Source organism: Ambystoma mexicanum, chromosome 8, assembly GCF_040938575.1.
Source record: "Ambystoma mexicanum isolate Mex_15411 chromosome 8, UKY_AmexF1_1, whole genome shotgun sequence".
Taxonomy (NCBI): domain Eukaryota; kingdom Metazoa; phylum Chordata; class Amphibia; order Caudata; family Ambystomatidae; genus Ambystoma; species Ambystoma mexicanum.
In genome coordinates, this window is record NC_090929.1 from 1,270,104,281 (window position 1) to 1,270,127,522 (window position 23,242).

Below are 23,242 nucleotides of genomic sequence, written 5' to 3' on the forward strand. Positions count from 1 at the left end.
CCTGAATGCACACTTTGAGCCTGATAGGCTTCCTGTCTGCGTGAATGCCCTTCTGTCTGACCGGCTGACTGAGCTTGGCTCAGCACTGTGAAGAGGGACAGCTGTGTATATCTGGGGACCTCTCACTTCCCGATTTGTTCAGAAGCTGAAGTTGGAACTTGAAGCTGCTTATCCTTGAAGCCCAGCTGGAGCAAGACAGTTTGCTGCTGCTTTACGTCGATGAAATCTAAAAGCAGTTGAGTCTGTCAAGAAATGATCCAAGAGTTGACCAGGCTAGGAGACCTCTTCCCGAGCTTTGAGGGAACATCGTGCATTAGCTGATCTTCATCGAGCCAGTCCCGAAAGTCTGTTGACCGGAGAAGGGGTCCACCGAGAAATCTTGAAGTAAAGCACCAGGACATCGAGGCCATCGAAGTCCATCGAAGTCCATCGTCGTCGACCGGGGTTCAGAGGATTTCCATAACCTCTGGAAACCAGTTGAGTAGTTTTGCCCACAAGCGGGGACAGCTCGACGCTGCGCTGCTCGACGAACGGAGCCGTAACGCTCCACCTTGCCTAAGAACATTGAACAAAGGGCTCCTTTGCCATCACCGTTGACCGCTTTGTTCCGTCGGAGAAAGCCGAAGTCATCGACCCAGGAAAGTCTGCCGATGGGTTTCCCGCCACCCGAAGTCCGCAAAGACGCTGACAAGTGAAGATCTGATATCCAGTCATGGTCGAGTCACGATCATCAATGCTGACGCCTGACACCCGTTGCCGGGCCTGTGTTCTTCACTGAGTCTTCTTTTCGTCACTGAACTCTTTGCATTGAGGTGCACTGCATGACTCATCTTAGCAGGACATCCACGATCGATCGTCGACGAGCACCTCGAAGGTCGAAGCTGCTGTCTCCACCAGGGTTCACATTTCTTCGAGGAATATCGGCGCCCTGTAGCTCCTGCTTTAAAGGGAGTTCACTCTCGAGGGATCCGCCGAAGACAATCTTCTAACTCAAGAACATAGGGGTAGTGGAACATTTTAACCAGGAAACAAGACTATTTAAACATTAATGGACTGGGCTTGTTAATACTCTTTATTACAGGTTGCCCATGCGGGGGGATCCTCACACAGAACTGTGTCTTAGTAGCTAAAGTACCACCCTGCCATTGTTTAACCCAACTTGTCTTCCTTCCCATGATCTATGCTGATACACCTTGTTATATGATTTGTATGCCATTATAACTGTCAGCAGTGGATGCATTTTAAAGGAGTCAATAGCTAAGTGTGGTACCACATAGACATTGTATATATTTGCCATATGTGAATTGCCAGAGTACAAAGTGTGTTATAAATTTATGTATATATCTTGGACCTTATTTATAGACAAAGAACTGTGTTAGAACATAACATAGTGTGTGTACATTCCTTTGTGGGGGGCTTGGGGAGTACATTGTACTTAAAAACCAGCCCGCATAACCTCCTGAGAGCTTAAGCCTTGGTTGCTCGTTCATTTGCTACCCCATAGAGAACTTTGGCTGGGGTGCTCTGTGCTTCTACTCTGCCATATAGAGGGCAGGAGTACAGATACCCCCCTCCAGTCTAATGCAGAAGAGAAGTCTCCCCAAAAAGCTGATTAGAAAAGGGGAGTACTCCCTGTGAATATGTGGGAAATTGGAATCTGGCCTTTCGATTTACGTAGTGGATGTCGCAACACACCAGGTCATGCTGATTTGAAACATGTGGTAATACTGTACATTTTGACTTAAAATGTGTAAATAACTTACCAGATTTGGTATATTAGGAATTTTCATTCTGAAACAAACAAATATAAATAGATGTGTTTAAGAGAGAATTACCTATTTAAAGACTGCACAAATAGTGGCTGATACAGATGCCAATGAAATAAAACCAATAAAAAAAAGGTCAGGATAACTGTGATAGTAATAAGATAACACCTACATTGCATCTCCTCCTTATGCTTACCTACAGGGAGTCAAGCCACCTCAAATTGTCTTGGTTCTTCTCACAAACACCTAAACAAAGAATATTCCATTTGGGCAACACTAAGCACCTAATCTAACCCTAAGTAAAAGGCAGAGAACCGGGTCCGGGAAGACGAGGAGATTTCTATGGCCTAGTCAGAAGACACAACAACCAGAAATAGGATATACAGACAAAGCCACCAACTGGCATAACATGAAGTGGTGTGCAGACTAACGATGATGTCCCTAAGCTAGAGATGCATCTTATCATCAGTGGGTACATGTTGATGGGAGTTGGTTGATTAAGCGGCTCTGGTACCTGCCCCAATTTTAGAGAGGTTCTGTACTTTTCCCAGCCTGTGCTTCTGATGCAGATGCAAGGAATCCTTGTTTATTAATAATAATTTGTATTGTGATATAGTCCAGAATTTGGACTTTACACAAACATAAATCATAAAAACACAATGATAATAATACAGTAAACATAATAAAACACAATGAAACATAATAAGATGTAGAGATAATATTAATGCAACATTTCAATTCCAAACACAGTTTGTGAGATCTGTACATGACTTCTATTCAGATTCAAATTCATCAGTCATAATTCATTTGAACACATGCAAATATATGTGCAAAAGGAAGACACAATGGAGCCCCAGCATTAAAGCGAAATCTAAAACTTTCCAAAGTGTCGTAGACCAGCAGATCAACGGATACCTCCTAAAATGGGGGGAACTAAGGGCTATTAGTCAGGAAGATAAGTCCTAACTTGTGTCCATACCCTGAATAAGGCAAGTTGTAATGAGATGGTGTCTGAGTTAAAACAATAATCCCAAAAAGAGTCCCCAGTAATAGCCTCATACCCGTGTACCAATTTACCAAGCATACACATTTACACCGGTCCCAATATAGCTGCGTGAGGACGTGTCTAGCTGACTCTTTAGATCCTGCTCTACCACAAATATGACAGGTCCTGTGTTCAGATGCCACCCCCAAACGGGGGCACGTAATTGCAAGTACCGGAAGTTGATTTAAACGCAACCTTAAAATGAATTGCCTTACTTCGGGCCGGGCATAATAACCTTGTTTAGAGAACGGACGTTTGTTCCAAAGGGTGCATCATTCATCCTGCCACAGAGCTCGGTGCATTATGAGCAGTAAATAAATAGAGGATGCAATGCCTCACACTGCTGAGGATTAGTGTAGAGCAGGTGCGCCATCCTTTCCTTAGAGCCCAGCATGTCTACTTTGCCTCATGGGAACGATTAGCTCTGGCTGCTACACTGTACAAAATCATACACTTCACCCGATTAGGAAGGTGCATACAGAGGAATGAGTTAAGCTAGCCAAATGGGAAAGTAAAATAGGAGAAAGGACAATACACAGAGACATTAGTGCACACGCGTTTGTGACAGCTAATTAGGTTTGTGAGCAGCCTTAGGTCGCCTGCAGTGCCTAAATGACTAAATAAAAAACAATATCACGGCAGGATGATGCCACATAGTGAGCTGCTGAATGGCCGTTACCTATCAGAATCCGAGAAGGGCGTGCAATTCCCTTCAAATTAACGACTGGTCTCTTGATGAGAAAACATTAAGCCAATGGCAGGGTCAATAGCAATAATGCATCAGTGGTGAGCCATGACTAGGATTTCTAGATGGCGAGTAAGTTGACAGAATGTCTCTGAATTTCTAGGGATGGCAGCGAGTTGGTGCTTTGACATGTGTGGCTTCGTGATTAAAACATGTCCTATTAGAGGGAAAGAGGGAGAGAAGGAGAGAGGACAAGCAACTCTGAGGAGGTGGGCATAGAGATGGTTGGCTGCGTCACTTGGGGGGTGGGCGGGGTATTGTGGGGCTCCAGTGGGGAGAGAGGTACAGGAGTTTGAGGGTGTAGCGACCCTGGGAAACGTCAGGATAAAAAAGATGGCAGATCTGTAGGGGTGGCTCATGTGGCCAGGAGAGAACCGGGACAGTTGTCAGCAGATTCCTCCCCCATTCCGTGCTACCCGATTGGCTATCACCTCTCACCTGAGGCCCCTATAGCTCAAATTCATACCATTTCGAGTTTCTCAGAGTTTGGCCCAGGGGTTTGGTATTCTCATGTCATTCTACAGCTGGATATATTCCCATTCCCACGTAGTCCCACAACCAATAACAATACGTACAGCTCTGGATGGGTGCCAGGTGTACTGGATTACAGGAGAAAGATGGTGTCTCAGAGGCTCTGAAAAAAAAAGACAATAAACCCACAAACACTTGGTCAAGATAACAGATATTCACTGTGCTTACCCTATCCTTGGTAATGGTGATGGTGTAGGGGCTGGCTTGAAAACATGGTTTCCGCTGCAGTCGGGATCTAATCATGTACAATACATAACACACGCACACATTAATATCTTTGATCAGTTTGACCAAATTGTGCTCAAAGGTAGTGCAGTTTTGTGAGGTACAGCAGCATTTTTTATGTTGTGTATACTCAGATAACAGCTACTCACTACTGGCATCAAACGCTCGTATGGTGGTTATTCGAACACGATATTTACACATAAAAACCGTTCATGCAATATCTATTTATCCGTCTTCACAATAAATTGTACAATTATTTTAAAACGAGTACAACTGCATATAAATGGTGAAGTTGGTACACTATACATTAGAACATAAAGACAGGTAAAGTTAGGCGACGTGGCAAGGCACAGCAGTTTTTCACTAATACTTGACTCGGCAGTTTTGGTCTCTCTCTCCAGAAGAAATGCCCAAGACTTGACCAGGTACAACTAAAAATAACAAATACATACTGTTAACATTGTTGAAATGCTTCTGCTATTCCAGAAAAATAGGAATTCCAACAGAAAGTATTTGATTGGTGTACCGCTCAAATGAACCCTGCTTGATATATATGAGCACAAGCAATGAATGTGATGTTGAAAGTCCCGAGTCGCACCTCTAGTCGGAGACCTCTGTGTTGTTTTGCTTTTTGACTCTTTGTTGTTTTGCTTATTCTGGACTGGTTAAACCAACACAGCTGACAGTTAAAGAGAGACCACTGCTTGAAACATAATGGGGTGCAGCCTGATGTACTAGGGGTGTTCCTACTGAAAACCACTCTAAAATCAATACCGAGTCCAACAATCTGATGCTGTGTCATTTTACCAGCATCATTTTTGCAGGCACCATACCAGAGTTTAAAAAAAGAAAAGGAGGGTCTTCCATGTGAAGAGACAGACAGGAAAACACAAAAAATACAGTAGACACAGAAGGGAGAAAGGATGCACTGGTAACCCACGGAAGGAATTGTGCCGTAAGTGACCGCAATCCAACAGCCTGATGTTGTGACCTGTGAGAGAGTGAGCGGCCCTATTTGGGCATGGATTCTGCCTTCCCTGGAGAGAAAAGGCCTCAGATGATAGAACCAGATATTGCCAATGCTTAAAGTGAACTCTGAACAACCGAAAGCGCCAACAGTGACCACAAACTGTAGCTGTGAAAGAATCAAGTAAAAAGCTGCAAAAATTAGCACAATTTATGAGATTACGGGCCTGATTCCCAGAAGCATTTAATAATGGCACAAGCCCATTGGAAAAACAGTTGTGAATCAGGCCCTACATCTTCCAGTTTAGAATGCAAAAAGCACAAAAAGGGCTTTTCCGGGAACCCTTTGCTGCAATGGTGAACAAACTACATAGAGAACTGAACCTGGTCAGAGAAGAAAGCAAGAGTGACTTTCCGAGGTATAGCATTGGGCCTTTAAAAAGTAAAGGCTCACCTGCTGGACTCTAGCACCGGCAATTCACCAGAACACCACCATTGCTCCATTTGAACTTGAATCAAAGTCACATGGCCTTATCACGAGTTGGGCGGTATCCCAGCTGCAATACCGCCCAACTGTAATAGCGTTAGCGCCCACCGCTCCATCAGTATTGCTGTTGGATCACGGGTTGGGCGCTGTTGGGCGCTAACAGTAAATCCTCATTCCCCATTGGGGAATTTTCAGTGGTAATATACAGTGCTCTAATACAGCCGGCAGTAATACAGGGCGCAACCTGGGATTTTCACCTCCAGAAAACAGCTGGAGTAAAACAGCTGATTTAGCGCCCAACTTTTGACGAGGCTAGCCCTTAAACGCCCCGGTAATACCGTTACCGCTGCACTTAAGGGCTACAGCCCAACTCGTGATGAGGTCCACAGCCTGAACCAGGAGCAACAACGTGATGCAAGGCCATTGAAAGTAACAGTGGGCCTTTTTACTGAACAAGTACACCCAATGAATTGCAGAGCGGAGACATCTTCAACAAAAGACTGCTCCCACATTTTGAGGAACTTGAGTGAATTATGGGGTTGTACAACAAAAGAAAGCTAATGGTAAGATTTTGAACTGTAGCAAATGAGGAATCTCAGCAATGGATGTGTTGCTACAAATGAATACTGCGGTGTCCAAGGACTGTGGTGAACTGCAAAGCCAAAATGAAATTGCCTTTGATGGCATGATTTCATCTCAAGCTTACTTATTAGAACTGTGGTTTTTGGCAAAAAGTAACAAACCTTCTGTTTGCAGTTTAATTTACCCTATTTGAATTGTAATGAATTTAAGACTGCAATGTATATCTTTTTACGTTCAAAAGTAAACTTCCTAAACTACTTCTGTTCATTCCTTTTTCATACCTAACTATAATGAAGATATAAATATTATTATTGCTAACACAATGACAACATTCCATTGATTGAAGGTAATGAAGTGTTATACTGTTTTCTGATGCCCCATATACCCACTTAACAGTTGCTCGACCACAGCTACCATAGGCGAGTGGAGGACACTAAGGGGCAACAAAGTCTCCTTAGATTGGTGAGGGCACTGAACACAGGAGACATGTGTTGTGATGTCCTACTGCAACAATAAAGAAGCTTTGTTTTTGTACTGGCAGCTCCTATTCATCATTGGAAATGGGCCACTTCGCAACAACATTCCTACCAATAATGTGTGGACACCTGCATATTCATTGAACATGGCCCATAATGTAGAAATGTTCAATCGCAGGTACATCTTAGACTTATTTCACCAAATGTGATCCTTTGAGTAGTATATTCACTTCCTACATCAAAGCGTGGTTCCTAGAACTTTATAATTCTGCCAAAAGACATGCTATATGTTTCTGATGCCATGTATATATGTGTGTGTGTGTGTATATATATATATATATATATATAGTGGACGAATTTCCACCAAATTTACAAAAGCTAGCTTTCGGAACCAAGCCGCTGCTCCTGCCACAAATTTGGTGAAAATCCGTCCAGCAGATTGGCGTGAGCATACATTTTTTTCCATTGCGTCTATGTGAAAAACCACACATTTTGGGTCTCCCTATAACTTTGTCCCTCCCTGAACCAAACCTCCCCAAACTGACAGGGCCAAATACTTTTTTGCAAAGTTTCGTTAGGATTCGCCCAGGGGGTTAGGGGGGCGAAGTTATAATCCGTCTAAAAAGTGCTCTTCCAATGGGTTAAGCAACTTAACCATAACTACAGGGCCGCTATTGTAGGCCCTGTAATATATACAAGAGTGTGATCAAGCCACGAGAAGGTGGCGAAACGTGTTAGTGCAGCCTCTGCTGTGTTTACTGAGTAAAATTACCTTCTACTTTCATCGCGAGTTTAGGGCGTTTTTTAAGCCGGTGTGGTCCAGGACATTCTTGAGTGTCTATATATATATATATGCCTATTGCCTATTGACGATTTGGCTGCGGCCGTTGTGCGCGTAATCCCTGGCTTGCAAACAACGACCCTATGTGGGGGCATATGTCTGAGAGCGGCTATCTAAGCTGGTTTCAGTCATCTAATTATGAACAGACACACTTGTGCTCATTTGTTACACATCAATTGTAATTTGACAACAATATTTTAAATAAAGTAGTTTAGAGCGTCTCCATGGTGTAGTTCACATTGCGGTAGCTAATATAGGTGTTAAGTGACTTCCTTACGCGTAACTTTTACGCAATTTTCCATCATCCTTATTTATAGGACTTTGACCATTCCAATATGGAGGTCATCGTATGTGATAGATTTGAGCATTGTTTCCTTGTAGCGGTCACATGACCATTTTTGTACGTGATGTGACACGAATGGGGACTCTCTGTAACTGCTTTTATTTTTAAATTCTATGATGTGCATGCCGGATTTGGATTTTAAAGGTCTGAGGAAGCCTGAGCATTCAGGTGGAACGCGTGACCATCTTCCACCCGTGGGGTGAGTGTTTTGTTCAACCTTATGGCTGTCACAGAGGCGAATGATTTCACCTCTGCGTTTTGTAATGTGCTGTATTAAGCAACAATAAATATGATATTCTAAATAGCTAGGTCTTGTGTGCTGGAGTACTTTCTACGCATCCCCACTGGGTGGTTTTTTGCAGTGTTACAACCGCGCCGGGTCTTGTGTGTTTTTCTCATATATATATATATATTTATTTTTTACAGGGCCTGCGGTATCGTCCTTGTAGTTGTGGTTAAGTTGCTCAACTCATAGGAAGAGCACTTTTTGGGCGGCTTATGACTTTTCTCACTGTGGACGAATCCTTACCAAACTTTGCAAAAAAAGTATATGGCCCCCTCTGATAGCAACTCACTTCTCACATCTGATACTATTTTAAATGTGGACCAAAAAGACAAAGATGTACGTCTGATTCTAACCTATCGAAACGGATCGAAAGATATTCGCAGAATAATTAACAAACATTGGCATGTTGTCAAACTAGATGAACATTTAGGCAACACCGTGGGCAACAGCATTAATATTACCTTTCGCAAATACGTTTCATTAAAAGATAGCCTGGTGTCAAGCAACATGAGTTCCAATACTAACACTGTGGCTGGTTGGTTAAGAGGCATCACTATGGGTTTTTAAAGATGTACTAAATGAAAGGCATGCCAATATGCAATTAACACACTTGTTACTGTCATCCTCTTCTAACCACGAATTTCAAAATCATGATGAGGATCACTTGCAATACAATGTTTGATTGGTTCGGGGGGCCGACGAGATGTCTGCGGACATCGGATGCGTCTGCTGATTTGATGGTGAAAAGCATGAGGTGTGTCATATTTGTTAAAAACGCCCACCATGTTGGATTCACGGACAGCGTCTGTTGTCTGAAAACATTGCAGTAAAAACATAAAAGCCACAATATTGCACTTGTAAAACTAATGAAACAATCTCTGGAGAGATGAGGGGTGATGAGGATGGGATAGGATATGGCCATAAAAAGCCAAAAAACAGGCGTTTTTTTCATCTCAATGTCTGCGAATAGTTTGGGGACAATCCTGTAATGTTCGAGAACATCTCAGATGTTCGGGGCCATCCATACATATTTTTGCATCACAGGGTTGGTGAAAGCAGTTTTTGGATGGCGTATAACTTTGGCACCACTCAATGGGCCTCATTACGAGTAGGGCGCTAAGGGACACCGGGCACTGGTAAGGACACTGGTGCTGGTAATCCCTTACCGCCCTACTACGAGTTCCCTTAGCGGGTCCCTCCTTTAATGCCTGGTCTGACCAGGCGTTATGGACGGGACCAGCTAAGGGAAATCAGAGCCAATAACGGTACTGCGGTACCGTTATTAGCTACTTCCCCATTCCCATTGAGACCTATGGGGGCTCAAATGGGAATGGGGAATGTTTTTTTCAATGGGGACTTACCGGTCCCACAAAGGTCGGACTACACCGGTAAGTCCCCATTGCACGAGACCGGTACCGTTATTGGAGGCAGTCATGGCGCAAATAGCGCCATGACTACCTCCAATCTCGGAATGAGGCCCAATGAAACTGTATGAAATTCTGTGATATTATTCTAGATGTGAACTTGAATGGTTTTACACAGTTTGGTGCTGTTTTGGCAATAGGGAACAAAATTAGAGGGGGTCCCGAAATATTTTAAAGGCTTATAAATTTGGTGCCCTTTCATGAATCCGTACAAAAGTCTTCAACAATATTTAAGACCCAGATTTGAATGTTTTTGCAAAGTTTGGTGGGATTTTGTGAAGAGGGGGCAAAATTACAGTGGGGATTTAACATTTTAGTTGGGTTATAGCTTTGTTGCCGTTTGACAAATGTGCACAAGAGATTTTAGAAAGATTATAGACCAAACCTTGAATTGTTCTGCAAAGTCTGAATGGATTTTGTCAACTGGGAGCTAAGTTACATGAGTATTTTATGTATGTACATTTTGACATTTTTCAAAAAATAAAACATGGATGGATTTGCAGGAAAGTTGTGCAATGAACATTGGCAAGGACTTGAAAGCATGGCTTTGCAAATGTGCCTGTCTTATTTTTGGAAAAATGTCATAATGTAGGTACAAAAAATAGTGATATACCATTGGTGATTGAGGTATAGCCGTTGGCCATGGGCAGTGGCCAGATTGTCTGAGTCATGGCCTCTGACCATGAGCCAGATTGATAATCTGGCTACTGGCCATGACCACAAGAGACTGGCAATGGGGTTAAAGTGGGCATCACTTTAGTAGCTTTAGCCTTTGGTACATTTCCAACAGTGCTAAAGAACTGCCACAACCATGATTCTCCCTGGGTGTTAGAGGTAGGCACTTCTTCTACCTCATCTTCTTGGTCTTCTTGATTGTCTTTTAAAGTATTGCGCTTCTTTCGTTGTGTAGGACCTCCAGCTGGTGGTGGTGGCTCTTGGGGAGGAGGGATGCCAATAGCTGATGCCATTTTTAGGATAAATAGCAGTTTTCCTAATATTCTTCCAAGTATGTGCTGTGTGCTAGATTGTAAATGTATAATGAGTAAGAATGGGTTTAGGAGCTGTGCAAGGGTATATTTTGAGCTTCAAAGTTCCTAGATCAGCTGAAAATGCAGTTTCGAACTGTTCGCGAAGCACTGACCCGTTTGCAAAGTGCGAATGCGTTCGCGGACACGTCATCATGCTGTGTGCGAGCACGTGGTCAGGTGATACTGCCTGAAAAGTCTGCGATGACTGCAGACGTTCGCGGACATCGGCGAACACAAAAACAGTGGAAAAAGTTGCAAAAAGTGTATACAAGTGTTAAAAATGATGCTAGAAGGTGGGGAATGGTAGAGTTTTAAGGTGAAACTTTATAAATTGGAGAAAAATGTTGCTATATTGGGATAAGTATGATATTAATAAATTGTAGCAAATTAGGGTGCACTGGTAAAAACCCATGAAATACAATGAAAAAACTTTGTTAAAGGGACGTTATGGTTACAAGTAAAACCGAAAACCCCAGAAATTCATAGGCTAAGCAAGCATAACTCGCGCCACAACCATGCACTCCTAAGACAAACACCCAGTACATGAAAGATGACATCACAAATGTCATTTATGACATCACTGATAACATCACATATTGATGTGATATGATATTTAATTTATAGCACGTCCATACACACGTGTTTCAAAGCACGACGAGGCCGGTGAGGGGAACAAGACAACAATCTTACCAGGCCCCAGTGACATTGAGATTCCGTAGGTTCAGGGGAGAGGAAAAGGGAAAAGTGCTGGGGCAAGGGGGGGAAGGACATGTGCAGGACATAGGATCTAAGCATCAAGAAACGTGCGGCCAACAGGTGGCATTGCAAGTTTAAGTGCAGAACAGCAAGGGAAGGACAGTGCAGGTAGGGTGACTGTAGGGTTAGAGATACAGCCCCAAGTGCAGGGTTGCCTGGAGGCAGTGAGGGCATGCAGCTGGGAGGGCAGGGACCTGGGCCCGTAGGTTAGAGGGTAGCCGGGTGCCCAGTGCAGCAATCAGACAGGAGGTCAGCAGGGAAGAGGAAGAGAGAAGGCGGAAGCAAAAAGAATTGTCTTGAGTTGCTTCCGGAACTGGAGATGGTTCTGCTCAGGTTTCAGAGAGAGATATGCCCCCAGTGTGTTGCTTGGAAAAGCACCTGGCCCTCAATGAGTTGGAGGTGGAGAAGCAAAGGGTTTGAGTAGGAAGATACTTCAGAAGAGAAAGCTGGAAATATTTTGGTCCCATGCCCCAAAAGGCCTTGTGGACAATCCAAAGAGTCTTGAATTTGATCCTTGCAGCCACTGGGAGCCAATGGGGGATTTCAGTGCTGGAGAGATACGATCCCTGGCTTTAGGTGTGGGATGTCTTAACCCACTTTTGCTCTGCCATGCGGCATCACTGTGTTCTGATGGTGCCAGAAACATCAAAATGGCTGCAAAACCCTTGTGCGTGCCAAAATCTCTGAAAATTGTGCTTTGCAAAGCACAAAAGATGGCTGCCCAATCTTCCATGCGTGTTGTCAGTGGTGGAACAGAGAACTCACACCTGAAACATGTCACTGGGCTCCACAACAAGTGAAAATTGAGCACAGAAGGGAAAGCAGTGCTTTGCTAAAGGAAACCCCAAAATCTTGCTTTAAATCCTTTTTTCTTTGTTGCTGAAACTGCAGAATGTCATTAAAAAACACCCTCAAACATCCAAAATTCTTGCTGGGTGCTACAATTCAATTAGTATAAGAAATCATTGTGAACTTAGAATGTCCAGAAAAGCTGAAAGCATCAAGGGATTTCCACAGCAAACGTGGCCAGTCTGTGGATCTGTCAAAATCTGGGTGCAGTACCCTGGGCCGCCTGAATGACAGCTGTCAGGGGCCTGCAGGATTAAACTTTAAACATGTATAAACTAAAATCAAATGTTTGCAATCTAAGAGGCCTGTTATTGAGAGTAACCCATCTTGTAATTGTTTTGATTCCATGGTTTAAAATCTTGAATAAGTATTTAGCTGTGATGCGATCCCACAAGTTTGTTGTATGTTAAGGGAAAATTCAACAGAATTAACAATTAAAAAAAGCTGGCTAAAAGCTACCAAACTGGAATAACAGCTTTCCTCACAGAGGCAAGGCTTCTCACTACAGCTCCCTCCACCAGGAAATCACACCAAAGCAATAATTATAGGGTGGGGGAAGAACCTGGTCTGCAGTGGGGAAGGAAACAATGAACAGCTGCAAAGCAGGAAAGGCTAGGTGTGAGGACAGTCGTAAATTGTCTCTGCCAAGAGCCAACAAGGAGGAGATGCTTCTGGACTGAAGGGAGAGAAAAAGAGGCGGACCCAAACAGCCATCTGTTGCAGAACATTCACAAAGAATATTTTCTTTAAAGACTTGGAACTTGCCACTTAAAATTGTGAAAAACACAAAAGTAACAGAATTGTAAATCTAAATTTTGGCTGCACATTTCAAGAGGTGGCAAAATCGTGTGACATAATTTGGAAGGAAACGGCAGAAAATTTGATTTTACACCAAATGTATTTCTGCCAGAAGTATGAAACTTAATACACTTATGCCCATGTTATACACGATCACTTGTAGAAATTTGCTGATAAATTGGACATTGTGTGCCGGATGCAAAGGGAAAAATTCTGTGAAAAGCAGAGCCAAGATGCCACGGCTACGGGGTTTGGAGGGATAGCTGCTATATAACACATGTAATCTGTATATGTGGTTGTTATAGAGGTTGCACATGTGTAAATATGTATTGTGTCAAAAGTAGATTTTGTGTATAAGAGGCTAGGGGTGGACTCTAAGCCTCATAAAACCACACCATAAAGGTGACACCCTGTTTCTCTCCTCCTATCAAGGCAGAGAGGAGACTCTGAACCAATCCCTATCAAAGGGGCGAGTTTAGGATAAACCAGCACACACACCCCCTTTATCATAGCATAAATAGAGACAGCAGAGGGCAGAAAAGGACAGACAGATTCACCCACTATCCGAATGCTGGCGGAGCACCCTGCTGCAAAACTCCATCTTCCTTTCTCCAGACTCCAGAAACTTGGCAAAGCAGAACCCATTGCATTGCTGAACCACTTTCAGCTAGGCCTCAATTTCCAGAACCAGAACCAACTCCACAAACCTAAGGGGAAGCATCATACTACAGCCGGGCTGCGCTGTACTGCTTGCCTGCTGTAATAATTATGATCAGAACCAAAAAGGGCAGATCCAATCCAGTCCTGTGCCGTGCTGTGACCAGAGTGCCTTGCAGATCCGATCCAGTCCTGTGCCGTGCTGTGACCAGCGCCCTTGCAGATCCAATCCGATGTGCCCAGCTGTCTGTCCCAAAACCAGATCCGGTTCCCTGACCAGAATCCCTGACCAGAATCCTGACGTTTCTGTTTAAAAACATATCTAGTGAGTGTCTATAGATAGAACTGTGTCACTAGCACATGTACCTTGCTTACGTAATCCCTATATTAACCCATCCTATCTTGTCTTCAGAACCTGATATTGTAAGGAGTATTTTTGAATTGTCTAAACTCTCTATCATATCCCTCCTATCTTCCTCCTGTACTAGTCTTGCTAAAACTATCTTTGCGCTGATCTTTTCTCATCTGAAGAAGGCGAGTCCCGGGCAGGCAGTCATTCTGATCAAGTGGCTGTGTTCTTGTGGGAATTTGTTTTGTTCATAGTCATTATCTAGTGTTAGAAATTCCATTTGTCATTTTAAAAGCGCTTTCCTGTTTTCCATTCTTGCGCCTATCTCGAAAAAGCGACCTCCACTAAAACGTCCATAACTTCCTCAGTTTTTGTGCTAGAAACAAAATTTCAACTTCTGCTTGTAGCTAACATCCACAGCTTTAAATCACATCTAAAACCGCATCACTAATCCAGTTTTCCCGCTATCGCGATTATCGCACAGTGAAAAGTTTGCCGTGAATTTTCGTTTAGGGAAATTCTGACACGTGTAAAACAGCTTATGATTGCTCCCGACTTTCATTTTAAGACTTCAAATTGTTTCTTGGTATTAGATCATTGCTTGTGTTTGTGTGCAACTATCCAGAGAGGCTCCCATAAGAATTATAACAATTTCAGCAATTTTGACCATATTAGTGTTTTTGCCCAATCCATTCTCAAGATAACTTTAAAAGCCATTCTGACAGCTTGACAGTCAATTCAGTTTTTCTCTTGTGTTTGCTGGGGGGAAAGTGGGATTGTTATTTTGTTCGAATTCTGCCATTCCTGAAAACCTGTTCTCTCTCCTCCTATCTTTTTACAATGCCTATTGGGGGATAAGGGGTGTGCAGGGAGATCCTTTCACCACAGTGCTATCTGATCTTCACACACACACACACAAAAGTATTATTTCTGTTCAGAATTGTTTTGCTCACTATTATTCCTTGTGTATTAAAGAGATTATTCAGTGTTACATCACCCATTGGTGATCATTGTGTACCCATGGTATGATTAAATTGTAAATACATAAATAAATATTTTACCTTTGAAAACCAGCCTGATTCCTGGTTCAGTGTGACTGAGGGGGTTCCAGGAGAGGGGCGTGATATGAGTGTTATATCGTTCAGAATAAAGAACTTTTAGACAAAAATAAATAAGGATTTCAGTTGTGCATTACACGCTTGGCGTTGACTTGGGTGTGTGCTAGATTAAAATCACTTACAGCATGGGGGCTTGTCACCGGATCCTGAAGTAGACATACCACTTGTGACAGTCTAACACAGCGTGCTAACTGACGGGGTACGTACACCTTATTGGGCTACCACACTGTCCTACACTGTAAAAACACCCTTCAATAGAAATACTCAAAGGAGTTGGGCCTGTTTTGCAAAAGTAAAAGTAACCCTGGGATAAGTCAGAAGGAAATTAATATTTCCGGAATGGCGACCGCAGTGGAAATTAATATGGCAAAAGAACACCTACTATAGTAAATAAATTCTTAAAGACCTCGAATCCCGAACAGAGTTCGATGAAGAGCGCTAGAAAGCTGGTGCATTAAAAAAACAAAGGGATGACCTGGCTGCACAGAGGGGTACCCTAATTCAGGAAAGGGACAGCTTAGGCCAGGAAGTCAACCATTTAAAAACCAAGGTGGAAGAAAATCACCTAGCCCTTCAGGGACTGGGTGAACTCAAAATGGACTATGAAAAGCTGTTAGAGCATAGGAGGGTGGAAGATGCTCTGGCAAAGAATGATCAGGCCAGTAAGGACAGAACTCCGGAGATGAGTCTCCTGCATCAAAAATTGGCTCAATACTCCCAAAGCAGGCAGGAAGCACAGAGAGACAATGAGGCTCTCTGTGAGAAAAATGACAGGCTCCATAGACAGATAGCCATGCAGGAACAACTAATAGAGACCAGTAGGCCTTAATAGAAGAACAAAAGGGTCAGATTCTTGCATGCCATCAGGGAGTAGGGGCTGAGAGAGATGAGGTCAGATGAGAGAGGGAAACCCCTAAGCATAACCGTAGGAACTCTGTTCTCACCAGAGACTTCAATCCTTTCAATTCCATGGACTCTGCCACCCCCATGTCCACTGGCTCACATTAACCAAGGGCCATGGGGATGGTAGACTTCAACCCAATGGGGAATATGGGGCTAATAGGTCAGCGCCTTACAGAAATGGATGGGTGGGCATCTATGTACAGTTTCCCAAGTGCTAGGACCATTTTCTCTGATCAGGGAGACTCCAGTGAGGGGGGAATCAGAGAAATGGATCCTCAGAAATATGACTTACCAAGAGATCAGGCAGTGAAATTTAGTGGAGAATTCCATGAGTCTAGGCCCACTAAGAGCATACTAAAACCCTCTTCCCAGCTAGGACAGTGGGGTGGGGGGTACTCAACCAATCCTGGGAGCAAGGAAAAGTCAGAAGACTCTTCTGAGCACCACAGGTCCCTGAAGACTAGGCCCCCACATTCTGCCAGCCATTCCCAAGCTTGCAGAATCTGGGAGAGCCTAGAAGACCAGACAGCCACCTCTGGTAGCAGTGCCTCTGAGTGAGAGGATGAGTGGACCAGGGTGACAAGAACTAAAAAGGCCAACAAAGTTAAGAGGATGTTACTCAAGGATCCCCTGGAACAAATAAAAGCTATTAGGAGCGTCATCACGCCCTACCACAAAATGGCTATTATTCAGTTTGTGAGCACCTTGAATTATTTGAGCAGATGATGGAGACTTTCCATCTGAAGGACAGCCAAAGCTGTATTCAGTATGTAAAGTGGATGTTTTCTCCTGAGTACTCCAGCTTCTTTGCGGGGCTGGAGGATCAGAGCCATTGCAGATGGTCCACCTATAGGGCGGCCATCCTGAAACATTTTTCCATTCATAGGAACCCCCAAGAGGCTTGCAAGGCAGCCTACAACTTACAATGTGGGGAAGACCAGGCCCCACAAGAATTTATTCAAGAATTAAAACATGCCTTTGCACAGACCACTAGAAGGGTGCGCACTGACAGTAAGGAATTTGTGACCACCTTCTTTCCTGCTCTACCTAAGTACATTATGACCCAGCTAGTGAGGGACTTTCATGAGAAAAGATAACTAGACTGGGTCATTCAACAAGCAACGCGCATCTATGAAGTACAGAAGCAGTTGGGAAGTAAAAATTTGGGCAAAGGCCCCAAATCAACCAACACCCCTGCTGCTGCTAAGGTGGCGGAGGTGAAGGTTGCCCCCATTTTAGATCTGGAGATGGGGGCCCTAAAAACCTTCCCGTGCAGAATCCGACCAACCCCAAACCCAGAAGGCCCTCGGGCCAATCCCAAACTGGGAGCCAGGAAGGTAACACCACAAATTGGACCCCTAACTCCCCTGACTACATCAGCCCACGGTACAAGGGAAATAGACCCATTCTTGGGTTTCCTGCGGTCATTTAGTTCCCCGGTACCCGCCAAACTTCAACCCCCAAAACAACCCATCCGTTTTTCCCCACTTTCCTGAGCCCAGACAGCCCAATCCGGGAGAGGGTAGGCTAAGGGTGGAGGGGTACCCAATCTTTCCTAACCAGGGGTATTATGCGAGAAGGGATAGTTACCCTTCCCGGGATCAACCCAGGGTAGACCTGAGGACCCCGTACCAGCCAGAGCGGGTGTCCCAACTAGAGCGCCAGGTCCAGAACACGGCACAGGATCTGGGTCACATGCTGAGGGCTCAACAGAACCCTCAGATGAGCATGGCGGCTCAGAATTCCTCGAATCCAGGGTCTGGTGCTCCAGAACAATGAAGGGGGAAGAACCCCGACAACCCACCGGTTCCCAGGGAGGAGGCACAAGGGGAAGGGGGGTGTAAAGCCTTAGAGGAAGCTTCCTTCCCCACTTGTGAAAAGCCCCTGGAAACTCAGGAACCGGAACCAAAATCTCCTGCCCCCGAAAGTCTGCAACCCAAGGAACAGAGGGGAGGGGTAGGAGAAATAAAGAGCCTAAAAAGGCCCATTTTGTGGAAGAGGTGCAAATCTTCCAGTTTGAAGGAGAGGGGTCCTCAGAGGATTCTGGGAAAAGGATCTTCTCCTTCAGGGATGGGGGAACTCCTCCCACAGAAAAATGGGTGCCAAAAGATCCAAATCCAGACTGGGTAGATGTGGGGACTGAGTTAGAACCGCCCATCATCAAACCCCAGAATGACCAGCACGGAAATCCCCTTGTTCAAACCCATTCTGGTGACTGCCTCCAAAAAGGGGGGGGGCAGCCCAGAATCAGAACCAGGGGAGCCCAAAACCTCCCCATATCTAGCTGTCACCTTTTTCTTACAGGTTCCCAAGATCCCAAACAGAATCCTGCCCAAATTACCTCTCTGTCAGTATCCAAAGCAAAGAAACTAACCCACCAGTTGGCCAAAAATGTGCATTATCTTGGCCCCCTTGAGGAAAAGGAGGGAAGATTTTATGCCCCGGTCCAAATACATGGGCAATGTACAATTTTGGCACTGGTGGACACTGGATCCCAAGCTACCCTTCTGTCAAAAAGGGCCTTTGATCAGCTGAATTCAGCAAGGGGGGAGAAATACCAAATTCCTCTCACCCCTCTTCCTGGACAACTTCAGACCTTCAACGGGAAGGAAATTCCCGTCGAGGGGACTGTGGATTTAGACATTAAGATTGGGCGACACAAGGTGAAGCACCTGGTCATAGTTGTGACTCTGGAGGGCACACCTTGTTTACTAGGGAATGACATCCTGCGTAGATTGTCTCCCCTCATAGACTGTGTAAACAAGGTCCTCTGGACCCAGACTAACCGACCAATAAACATAAAACAGAGTGTCAACCATGTTAGTTTAAATGGCACATGCCACATGGTTGAACAAAAACATGACCAAATTGAATTTCACTTCCAAAATAATCAAATCCCAGACGTGGCAGTAATTGCAGTAGGATAACAAACTGGTAATGGGGTGTCCTCTGTATTTCTGAAAATCAACCTTCCTTCCAGTCTAAGATGGCATTCCACACTGGAAGGAAACACTCTGAAATTCTATACTAATTCACAATCAGAAAATCCCATTCCTATTGTCCAAAAAGATGAGAAATCAGCTCAAAACTTGGCTGATATTCAGAAAATTGGAGAGCAGTTGTTCATCCCTATTCAGTTAAATGAGGGGAAGGACTCTGTTCTCGCCCAAGTGTGTGTGAACAACGGTAAGAGCTTCATCAGCGAGGCCATGTTGTGCAAACTCCCAAAAGATCCAGCCATTCCCACATTTAAACTGTTAGACAAATGGGAAATGGACCTGGAAACACTCAATTCCAAACATCTCCTGCCTAGCAGGTGTATGTTCAAAATTTCCATAGGCAACAAGAGCATAGTCCATAATTGTTGGGTCGTGCGAGTGCCGCATTTATTTAGGCAGTGACATTCTCAATTGCTTTGCCATTAGTTTGGACCTAATAAACTTCAAAGCTTGGTCCCGATTAGCGGGTAATCCCATGGACTTTGATGACCCAGAAAAAGCATTTCGGTCAGCACAACTGCTGCCATATGCAGTTGAAATTCAGATTGGAGAGGAAGTCACCATCCCAGAACGCACCCAACAATTCTCACTGGAAGTAAAAATTAAAAGAGGACAGAAACTGAGAAATCCTGACGCCTATGTCCAGCTGAATGCTCATTTCCAACAGCAAGGGTTGGGTTTAAACCCAACACCACTAGTCAACATAGAACATGACACCATTCCAATAGAGGTGGATAACAGTGACCTAAAGAGTATAACTCTGGGGACAGGCACCATTATTGGAATGGCGGTTGATGACTGACATTTTTCCATAGATTTAGGTAATGAACTGTTAGGACCAATCCCCAAGGACTGTTTCGGCAGTGATAGCAACGATGACACAACACCAGACAGGATCTTCACCCGGCATGGGGGGAATTTCTTTGTGTACTCTTCCTGCCCTTATGGTAAGGAAGATGTGACCTGTGACTTCAGGATGGATGAGGTGATCTTTCAAGTCCACGAGGACTGCCTTCCCCACCTGAAGCCATCAGTCCAAATCAGCACTTTGACCAGGGACTTCTCCACCCAGCTGGAGGAGGCCGCTGAGATAGCCAAACCGGAGGTCTTTCCAGGCTTCAGGCAGATGGTTGAAGAGAGAGTCAACCTAGCTGATGCCTGTGAGACTCTGGAGCAAAAGCAAAAATTTAAACAAGTTTTCTTAGCTTTTCAAGATCTCTTTGCGGTGGACTCATATGGCTGTGGTCACACCGACATCCACACAACAACAATTCCCACAGACCCTGACATGACTCCAGTGTTTGTGAAGCAATATTGCTTGCCACTCGCATCAATGGAGTCCCTTACTGAAATAATTAAGAAACTTGAGTCCCGTGGGATAATTCGTCCAGTCCACAGCACCTTCAATAATCCGTGCTGTGGATTTTGAAACCAAACAGCCAGTGGAGACTCTGTGCTTACCTAAGGGAGCTCAACAAACGGGTCCATACTTCCTGATGGCCTCTTCCCTACATTGACCAAGAGCTGGCCCAGATCCGGGGGTCACAGGTATTCACTGCAATTGACCTGACCAATGGGCACTGGACTGTACCTGTCAGTAGGGAGGACCAATGCAAGCTGGCCTTTACCTTCGGGGGCAGCAGTACACATGGACCCGGACTCCCTTCAGATACATCAACTCAGGCAATGAATTTGACATCTTTCTACATAAGGCCATGCCCAACCTGGGTGAAAGGGGTAACCTGGCCTATGTAGATGACGTTCTAGTCAAAAGCTCAACTGTGGAGGAACACATAGCAGAGATCCATTATGTCCTGACACAGGTGAGGGCTGCCGGAGCAAAACTCTCCTTTCAAAAGGCACAGTGGTGCAGGACCTGTGTCAATTTCTTGGGGCATGAGATAACTCCTCAGGGTCTCTGTCCCCAGAAAAAGAAAGTAGAAGCCCTCCAGAAAATAAAAGACCTCACAACTTTGCGGAACTAAGGAGCCTCCTTGGACTAACTAATTACAGCAGAAAGTTCATTGATCACTACGCAGAGATCACAAGACCCCTGATCCATCTTTTGAAGGGGGGGTCAAGTGGGAGTGGGGTCCAGAACAAGCAGAGGCAGGAAAACAAATCACAAAAAAAGCCTCTCACAAGCGCCTTGCCTAGCTTACCCTGTCACAAACAAGGAGTTCTTGGCACTCCTGGCAACGGTGTGGGCATTGAAGAATTACTGCCCGTTTATCCAGGGGGAACACATCATAGTGGAGACTCCACACCAACCTTTGCAATATCTTCAAAGTGACAGAATCTGGGCCGGAAATGTGAGTAATTCCCGAATTTCTTCTGCGATTCTGTCAATGCAAGGCTTTCCTGTGGAGGTCAGATATGGCCAAAACAAGAAGAGTCCCCTCGCGCAAGTTCTGGCTGATTTGCATGATTGTGCCAGAGAAAACTGTCTCGAGGACGAAAATCTTAAAATCAAGGACAACGTGGAGGCCTAGCTTAATTCCCCACACAAAGTCTATGAAGAAGACCAGTGTGAGGGAATGCCCACTGTCTATGTGGATAGGTGCTCCTACCATGTTGACAACAACGGGGAAAAGGAACTTGTGGCCGGCGTAGGGAATGCATGGGTTAATGATGCCCCATAATCCTCTGTTGGGTACAAAATCGGTCCCCGAAGTAGTCAAGTGGCAGAGCTGATGGCTGTTCATCAAGCCATCCTCACTGCTGTCCAACACCAACTCCACAAACTGGTCATAATCACAGACTCAGATTATGTACGGAACGGGTTCGTGGAGCACCTGGTTAACTGGAAAACCAGAGGCATGCTATGTGCTAATAATAAACCATTGAAACATGGGAAATTAATACAAAATATTGATGATCTGGTCACCTCGAATGGGATGACCATCTACTGGAAAAAGATCAAGGGTCATTCTAAAGTAGAGGGACCAGACAAAACTGAAAATGACCTAGCTGATCAGTTGGCCAAAACCAGAGCTATCCAAGGGGATCTACTTGAGATTGAGTCCCTGTTGGGGGAAATCCAGGTCACTGCTATCACTGGGTCCCATACAAATGCTCACAATGAACTTTCAACTGCACAATGGAGTAATGAGACCCCAGATGCTGATTTGATTAAGGCTCAAAAAGGGGATCTAATAATTGGTAAGTTTTATCAACACATTGAGGACCCTGAGAAAATTCCCCTGAAGGATACCGATTACATTGGGAAAGAGGACCTCAGAGTGTTGATGAAATGTCCAAAAATGTTCCGGTGAGATCCAAGACAGTTTGTTGGTGAGAAGATCCATAGCTGGCCATGACCAGTGGGTGGTCCCCACCTCATTCCGAAGCCTGATGCTAAGTCACGCCCATGATGCGGCCACAGCCGGTCATCGGGGGTTTCATACGACATTAGAAATCTTGCGAGAGGTTGCATACTGGCCACACATGGGGAAGGACCTCAACCAATATTTGAAGGGGTGTCTTGTGTGTGCACAATTTCAGCCAACATCACTCACACACCGTGCTCCCCTCCAAAAGAAGGGGATGACACTGCCTTAGTCAGATTTACAAGTCGATTTTATCGGTCCCATGATTCGTTCCTCTAGGGGGAACAAGTACATGTTGACCGTAACATGCTTGTTCACTAAATGGGTGGAATGTCTCCCAGCCCCAAATTTCAAGGCAGAAACAGCAGCTGCCCTGATGATCAATCACATCTTCTCGCATTTTGGACTACACCAAAGGATTGAGTCAGAACGAGATAGCCACTTCACTAGCAAAGTGATGACAACGATGTGGGAGATACTTGGGGTCAATGCTACACATTGCCTACCGGCTAGCCTCTAGTGGTGCAGTTGAGAGATACAACAAGACTATTGTGAGCATATTAAAAAAGTTTGTGGCAGATTCTGGGCCAAGTTGGGACATTCGATTACCTCTTGTCCTGATGGCCATCAGATCTACCCCTTGTTCTGCAACAAAAATGTCTCAGTTTGAGCTGATGACTGGACGAAGGATGGTGCTTCCCCAGCATCTGCTCTACAGAACCCAAGATGAGATCTTGAT

General features: G+C 44.6%; 1 protein-coding gene across 6 annotated transcripts in view; it reads right to left on the reverse strand.

Moving 5' to 3' along the window:
- BLNK (B cell linker) overlaps positions 1-23,242 on the reverse strand; it is a 1,905,158-nt gene that overhangs the window by 115,923 nt on the left and 1,765,993 nt on the right. For all 6 annotated transcript variants that reach the window (XM_069611389.1, XM_069611390.1, XM_069611392.1 and 3 more), the window contains 2 exons: positions 4,256-4,322; positions 1,764-1,791 (listed from right to left, as the gene is read on the reverse strand). In XM_069611389.1, coding sequence (XP_069467490.1) covers positions 1,764-1,791; positions 4,256-4,322 — 95 coding nt within the window. The remainder of the gene's footprint in view (positions 1-1,763; positions 1,792-4,255; positions 4,323-23,242) is intronic.